Raw genomic sequence first — 8,497 nt, forward strand, 5'->3', positions numbered from 1 at the left:
GGCAAGTACCCAAAAACTAAGTCTATTCCATGTAACCATTGCTAATGGCAGTGGCTATTCTCTAGGTGAACTTAATAGCAGGTAATGGACTTCTCCTCCAAGAACTTATCCAATCCTTTTTTAAACACAGCTATACTAACTGCACGAACCACATCCTCTGGCAACAAATTCCAGAGTTTAATTGTGCGTTGAGTAAAAAAGAACTTTCTCCGATTAGTTTTAAATGTGCCCCATGCTAACTTTATGGAGTGCCCCCTAGTCTTTCTACTATCCGAAAGAGTAAATAACCGATTTCACATCTATCCGTTCTAGACCTCTCATGATTTTAAACACCTCTATCATATCCCCCCTCAGTCGTCTCTTCTCCAAGCTGAAAAGTCCTAACCTCATTAGTCTTTCCTCATAGGGGAATTGTTCCATTCCCCTTATCATTTGGTAGCCCTTCTCTGTACCTTCTCAATCGCAATTATATCTTTTTTGAGATGCGGCGACCAGAATTGTACACAGTATTCAAGGTGCGGTCTCACCATGGAGCGATAGAGGCATTATGACATTTTCCGTTTTATTCACCATTCCCTTTCTAATAATTCCCAACATTGTTTGCTTTTTTGACTGCCGCAGCACACTGAACAGACGATTTCAATGTGTTATCCACTATGACATCTAAATCTCTTTCTTGGGTTGTAGCACCTAATATGGAACCCAACATTGTGTAATTATAGCATGGTGTAGTCCTATCTTCAGGTACTCCGTTTGGCGGCAACCCTGGAAGTGGTACAGTGGGCAAGAGTGCATATGTGTCCTCTTCAGTGTTCCCTTCTGTCTCATGGATCCCACAGTTGCAGGACTATTTGGTTTGGCTCCACTTGTCGATGGACATCTACTCTTACCTGCAGTGGTGGTTGCAGGAGGTTCATCTATGAGAGGGAGTTTCCCTGACATCGCTGGACTGATTTGATACTCACGACAGATGCAAGTCTCAGGGGTTGGGGAACGCACTGTTAGGAACTAACTGAGCAAGGATGCTGGAACACAGAAGAGTCTCTCTGGAACATCAGTCTCCTGGAAGCCAGGGTGGTCCTGTTGGCATGCTTGAAGTTCAGCAACAGATTGGGATCAAATGCTCTGAATAATGTTGGACAATGCAATGACAGTGGCTTACATCAGTCAGTAGGGAAGAACCAAGAGCCAACAAGTGTTGCTGGAAGTAGACCAACTTATGGAATGGGTTGAAGGGCATCTCCAGGTGATCTTGGCCTCTCACATTGCAGGAAAAGACTATCTCAGCCAGGAGAGTCTGGACCTGGGAGAATGGGGGGTGTTGGACGAGGCATTTCAGCTGATAGTGGATCACTGGGGCCTTACGTTCCTAGACCTGTTGGCGACTTCTCGCAATGAGAAGATTCCTCGCTTTTTCAGTCATCGGAGAGATTTGAAGTCCTTGGGTATCGGTGCTCCTGTACAAGTCTGGCAGAAGACCTTTTCCCTGTGACCCCTGTTGAACAGAATAGTTCGCAGGATTGAAGGCCCCAGGGGGATGGTGCTCCTGGTGGCACCAGATTGGCCCAGAAGACCATGGTGTACAGATCTGCCTGGCCTTCACGAAGATCAACTCTATTTTGTCTTATGGTATGGCCCTTGAAAGGGCTCGCTTGTTGAAGCGTGGATATTTTTTGCGATGATTGCCACCTTTCTATGAGCTCGGAAGTTCTCCACTTCCTTAACCTGTTTGCGGGTTTGGTGAATGTTTGAAACTTGGTGTGAGGATAGAGGTGTTCTTCCTTGTTCAGTGAAGATCCCACTCATTTTTGGGATTTTTGCAGGATGGGTTAAATAAGGGATGGCCCTTTAATTCCTTGAAGGTACAGGTTGCGGCTCTTGCCTGTTTCAGAGGCCAGGTCAATGATGAATCCTTATCTCATCCTTTGAAGGGATTGAATCATCTTTGTCCTCCCTTGTGGTTACCAGTTCCCTTGTGGAGTCTTAACCTGGTGCTGGATTTCTTGGCAGGTCCTATAACCTTGAAAACAGCGTTTCTGATGGTGATATATTCTGTGCACCGAATTTCTGAGCTGAAGACCTTGTCTTGCCGGGAACAGTTTCTTCGGGTGACTCCAGGAGTGATACAGCTGCATACCATTCCCTCTTTCTTGTCTAAGTGGTCTCTGATTTTCACTTGAATCAGTATATTTCCTTGCCATCATTGGATAAGGGAAAAGATGCGGAAGAGTATTGCCTGTTGCATCCTTTGGATGTCAGAAGACATGTCGTGCGGTATCTGGAGTCTTCTAAACCTTTCCGGAAGGCAGATTGCCTGTTTGTCCTTCATGGTGTAAGGAAGCAGGGCGAAATAGCTTCGTGGGCTATAATAGCTCGCTGGATTAAGAAGGTAGTCATGGCTGCATATGTGGAGGCTGAAAAGCCGTTGCCTACTCAGGTTAGGGCTCAGGCAGTGTCATGGGCGGAGGTTAGATTGTCGTCTCCTGTCGACATTTGCCAAGCTGCGACATGGTCCTCCTTACAACTTTTTCCAGGTATTTATCATCTAGATGTGTAGGCCTGGGAGGATGCAGCCTTTACATGTGTGGTGTTGACTGGACCGTGGGCAGCCTCCCACCCTATTCGAGAGTAGCTTGGGTACATTCCACTGGTCCTTAGTCCATCTGTCTACTCGCTAGGAAAGGAGAAGTTTCTACTTACCTGATAATTTTGCTTTTCTTAGTATAGACAGATGGACTCTGCTTCCCACCCTTGGCTGCCGCATGATTGGTTTAATGGTCCTCCATGGGGCTGTATGTTCCAGGGGTTTACTGGTAAGTGTTTATCCAGTCCCTAGATTGGGGTACATACATTCATAACCTGAGTTCAGTGATTCCTGTTGAGTACAGTAATGCGTGACTGTTTTTAATCAAGTTTTCTGCTAATATTTTCACAGTTGCTTTTGAAGAGAATACTGGCAGGCTGATATTGCTGCAGGAGTGTATAAACTGTGACATCAGCTTGATCCATCTCCATCTGCTGGCAGAGGTGCATAACCCACTGATCCTGAGTCCATCTGTCTACACTAAGGAAAACATAATTTATCAGGAAAGTAGTAATTTCTCGTTTTCAGTAGGGTATGTAGAGGTATCTCGTTGCTCAAGGTCAGTGAGGGCTTTTTGCAGGTAAAATGCTGTTATATCTGTGGAAATGAACTGTGGTTTCTGTCCACCCTCTCGGGCCGATATAGTAAAAGTCGCAGGAGAGCGGGCGAGCGCGCAGGCCAGTGTCCTGGGCGTGCAATTCAGTATCGGCCCATATGCAAATTAGGGCCCACGGTAAAAGGAGGCGCTAGGGACACTAGTGCGTCCCTTGTGCCTCCTTTTTGACAGAAGCGGCGGCTGTCAGCGGGTTTGACAGCTGACGCTCAATTTTACCGGCATCGGTTCTCGAACCCACTGACAGCCACAGGTTCGGAAAACAGACGCCGGCTAAATTGAGCGTCCGTCTTCCAACCCGCGGGCAGATTTTTAATTTTTTTTGGGGGGGGCCTCCGACTTAATATTGCTATGATATTAAGTCGGAGGGAGTACAGAAAAGCAGTTTTTTCACTGCACATTTTACTTTCTGTATCGCGCGGGAATGACTAATAGGCCCATAAACATGCATTTGCATGTTGTGGGTGCTATTAGTTTCAGGGGGGGTTGGTCATGCGCTATTACCCCTAACTGTATAAGGGGTAAAAATAGCGCAGCCAAACGTGGGGTAACAGTGCGCTCATCCTGAGCTCACTTTACTGCATCGGCCCGTCTGTGAGTAAAAGTGTCTGTATATGTCTGTACTTTTCCATGCGCACTTTGTAGGAATTCCTAGAGGAGGCAACTATGCATACAGTTTTGATTCCTCAAAACCTATGCATATAGTTTTATGCCAAAAACCTACAGACGGAGAAATCGGGTTCACATCTGTGTAACTTTTTTCCTTGGGCTATAACTGGAGTAAAATTACAGCATAGTTTTGCTTTGATTATTGCTGCAACCTTTGGGTAACAGTACCCGCAGAGTTGGCACCAAGGTGATATTTTTGATTATTTATCCTTCAGCCAGTTTAAAAGACTGTAATATAATTTGCTGAAGTTCTAAAGTCCTTCATAAAATGTAATGAAGATGTTAAGCAGTGAAGTACAACTAAAATCATTTCTACCCCACACCATGTGTTTGTGTGTGCGTTTTTTGCAGAAGAAACAAACAGTAATGCCAGAAGTAAGCACTGAGTTGGAATCTACAGAGTCCAACATGGTTCCCAAAAAAAAAGGGCCTGGTTTGAGCCCGGGAAGAAAGAGAGCAGGCTCCTTGAATACGGCCCAGATGACGCAAAATCCAGTCAAGAAGAGAGCAGGAGTCCCCAATCCAGCCAAGAAGGCTTTGAGCCCAGCAGCGAAGAGGGTGGGAGCTTCAGGTATGTTAAAAAAAAAAAAAAAAAAAAAAAAAAAAAAAAAGTCAAGGTTTGGCTGTAACTCTGTCCTGCCCTGTCTCTGATTTAATGTTCAGGGTTTTTTGGCCTTGGCTGTAAAGTATACCTGAAAAGAGGAAGTGGAGCCTGAGCAGCTGCATCTCCCCCTCTCTCTAGCACTGCACAAGTTTCCTCCCCTTGTTCTCATCTCTTCTTCTGCCATACGTACTTCTTGTTTGCACAAAAATTCAATGGCTTGTGCCACCCTAGCCACTCAGCCTGTGAAAATGTGTGCTCTTGTTACACTGAATAGCCATTTTTTGTTCATTTGCTTGGATAAAAACTCCTTTAATTTGATAAAGAATTAGCAAATTTTCTTGTAACCAATTACTGCAGTTATGTACCCCAGCAAGACCATATTAGAAGAGCAAGCTCTGGGGTGGGGTGGGTAGAGGGGTAGGGAAGGAGGGCTTTTAACACTTTTGAAGTTATCGGTGAACAAAAATGTTTTTTGATATGCATTTATTGTGAGTTTATCTAATCCACTGAAAGTTACGGATTTTTTCCTTCACGTTTACAAAACTACAAAAGCAGTGTAGATGCCACACTTTTGCTTAAGTTCAGTCTGCCCCTTCCAAAGGCATACAATGATGGAGTTATATACAGTATGGCTCTGAAGTAAATTAAACAGCAAAAAGTTCACTTAGTTTTGGAAGCCTCCTGAATCCAGGAATATCTGTAGACTGAAAGACCTGAATAGAGGGGAAATAAAAAAAAAAAAAAATCGGGTTTACTAGCAGTGTCCCTTCCATCCTGATCACATGAACATCATCTTTTTCTCTTGTTTCGTTTTTTTTTTTTTTAAATGCAGCAACCAGAGTTCCTGGAAGAAACCTGATTAGTGCAAATACAGGGAAACCATCAGGGAGAGGGAGAGGAAGAGGACGTGCTACATAAGAGGAGAAGTTACTGTCTTACGTCCAGCTTGTATACATCTCAACTTTTTGACAGTTTTTTTTGTTCATTTGTACATGTTGTTCCTTGTTCAGTTTGGTTTATTTGTTTTACTAGATTTTCAATAAACATTTTAAATTAAAGTTAAGGGTTCTGTATCTTAGCCAGTGTACAATTTTTTTTCTCTTCATTGAGTATTAGTATATATGTGTAATACACAGTGAACAGGGGTGTTGTGCAATATTAATCAAGTGCACTAGTGGCAATAAGTAGAATGAGAATTGCCCAGGCAGACTGTATTTTCCAGGGTAGGCATCCAACGATAGGGAAGGGAAATTGTTAGTGCTCTTGACAAGTGTACACAACCATTAATAGAAGGTAGGGCATGTCTCTGGGTAGCCAGTTATTTCTTGTCTACATTTTTTTCCCTTTTTGTTTCCAACTATGTACAGTCCTTCATCCTGCAGGTTGTGGTGTCTGAATCTCCCTACCATTAGAAAGTGCCTGCTGGCGATTATTTATTTGATATTTCTTTTATTCCACTCTTTATAAACATACATTTGCTCAATGTGGATTACAATATTTCCATACACAAAATCGAGTACATTAAAACAAAGAAGCAATGGAGGGGCTAATTTATGTATGTATTGCACATCCATAGAACCTGCTCCTGCTGGACATGTCCTTGCGAGCTACAGTTGTAGCATTTTAAGGCACCTAATCACAGTAATGGCAAATAGCAAACCCTGTGCTTTAGTTATCCATGCTTTGGCATCTGCAGGGCAACTGGTTCTAAGCATTGATAGAAAGCAGCACCAGTCAGATGGGAGAGGTGAGGAAGATTCAGTGCCTGGATTGCTTCTAGGGGTAAGGGGAGAGTCTGAGTACCACAGAGGAATGAAGGGGGAAAGTTTCAGGGGTTCTTAAGGCACAGTTTCCAGAAGAGGGATAAAGATGTGGTGAGGACAAGTGAAGCAAACAGGGGCAGAATTATGGAATGGAGGAAAAAATGAAATGGGAACAAGCGAGGGAAAATGGGAAGGGGGGGGGGTCATACCAGGAATAGATGAGAGATTGGAGCCAGATGAGTGTTTACATCATAGGTTTAAAAAAAAATTATTGATGAAAGTGGGATTTTTTTGTAATCAAATTTATAAATAATTTCATAGAATGATTAGCTAGACAATATGGTATATTGTCTACATAGTCATTTTCAGTTGGCATGTAAAAGGTTGTAGAAGAGCTATTTCATTTGATCAGATGTGAATAGATTTTAACTTGAACAAAGAATAGGAAACAAGGTACCATGTCCTCCTTTGTCCCAAATGGAGCTAAAGAAAATCCTTGTTTTCAGCAATGGTCGACATTACTTTCTTGTAACGTGTTTGGGTTTTTTTTATCCATTATCCCCCTTGAGTTTGAGGGGGTTTTTTTTATAATTTTTTCTTTATTGAACTTTTTATTCACAAGCACAAAGAAATACAAAAGAGGACGTGTGTACAGTACTCAAAAGGAAATATCTAGCCAATATATTTACTGCATCACAAGGACCCAATAAAAATGGGGGACAATTTAGGAAAATATCAAAAGGAAAAATAAACTTAGGAGCGGAAGTAAATTCCAGTTTAGGTCCTAAATTAAGTTGCTACTGTTGGACTCTCGTTTACCTCAGATTTACCAGCAGCATTTGACACCGTAAATCACGACATACTTTTAAATAGACTAGAGGAAATAGGATTGAGTAACATAACTATCAAATGGTTCAGATCATATCTAAGTAACAGATATTTTCAAGTTCAAATCAAAGACGTAATGTCAGAAAAAATACACCTACAAACAGGACTACCACAGGGGTCAGCTCTATCTGCTACACTCTTTAACATATACCTGTTACCTTTATGCCACCTACTAGCCGGGCTGGGCATAACACACTATATATACGCTGACAATATACAGCTAATACTTCCCATAGATGAAACTATTGAAAAAACATTAAATATCGCTAACATGTACCTTGACATCATAAAACAATTACTAAACCAAATGGAGCTAGTAATCAACATAGAAGAGAACAGAATTCCTACATCTAGAATGCAAAAAGACAGAGATCATTCAAAACACTATCACACTCAAAAACAACCAAAAGATTGAACTAGCGGAGAAAGTACGGAACCTAGGAGTTAAACCACTTCTAACGTCAGAGAACTTTCGTTCAGTCCTACAAGCATTGATTTTTGTAAGCACTGACTACTGAAATGCGCTACTACTAGGCTTAACAAAACAGCAAGGAAGGCTGCTTAATAAAGCCGTGGAGGCAACAATACACAATAAGCAGCCTAATGTCCAAAAAGCAAGTTTATTGTCTAAAATCAAAATATGCAATGAGCCCGACTCCAGCCGAGTTTCGCCCTCTTTCAATAGGGCTGCATCAGGGGCTACAACATAGAATAAATGACATTAAATAATATAAATAATAAAAAGTTACTAAGTAAAATCATAAAATTCAAAGACATATAACACAAACATATAAAATGAACAAATAAAATGAACATATAAAATGGTAACATGGAAATTGTAGTGAGAACATGAGACATGAACATTAAAAATGTGTGATAAGGATATTAAATGTTGTTGTAAAACCAGCCCAAGCATATAAAACATTTAGTAACGGAGAGGTATCTAAAAATTGGATATTGCCTTTAGGTGTTTAAATAATTAATATAGATGTCTAATGAATTAACCTCCAAGTTTTAAAAAAAGATAAAAGAATTAAGAAATCTATAAGAAGTATGTGTGAAGAAATTGGATGCTTACAAATTGCATAAGGTAATCTTAAATCTTCATCATAGAGTTGTGAATAAAACCTGTGCAAGGTACCTATAAAGTTGATGTGGAGAATTCAAATTAGTTAGCGTAAACATATAAAAAAAATATAAAAAAATTATTTATGAATAAATACTAACTGATCATGCCAAAAAAAATTTTTTTTATATTTTTAATTTTTATATAACTATAGTGATGAGAACTGATGTGAATTAATTAAACAGTGAAACTAGTAAATAACTTATGTAAGTGATTTTAAAATAATTTTGTGTTATTCATGCTAGTAACA

General features: G+C 40.9%; 1 protein-coding gene across 3 annotated transcripts in view; it reads left to right on the plus strand.

Moving 5' to 3' along the window:
- VRK1 (VRK serine/threonine kinase 1) overlaps positions 1-5,548 on the plus strand; it is a 125,095-nt gene extending 119,547 nt beyond the window's left edge. For all 3 annotated transcript variants that reach the window (XM_029597908.1, XM_029597909.1, XM_029597907.1), the window contains exons 12-13: positions 4,218-4,437; positions 5,303-5,548. In XM_029597908.1, the coding sequence (XP_029453768.1) occupies positions 4,218-4,437; positions 5,303-5,388 (306 nt within the window). In that variant the 3' untranslated portion in view covers positions 5,389-5,548. The remainder of the gene's footprint in view (positions 1-4,217; positions 4,438-5,302) is intronic.
- The last annotated feature ends 2,949 nt before the right edge of the window (positions 5,549-8,497 follow it).

Source organism: Rhinatrema bivittatum, chromosome 4, assembly GCF_901001135.1.
Source record: "Rhinatrema bivittatum chromosome 4, aRhiBiv1.1, whole genome shotgun sequence".
Classification (NCBI taxonomy): Eukaryota; Metazoa; Chordata; class Amphibia; order Gymnophiona; family Rhinatrematidae; genus Rhinatrema; species Rhinatrema bivittatum.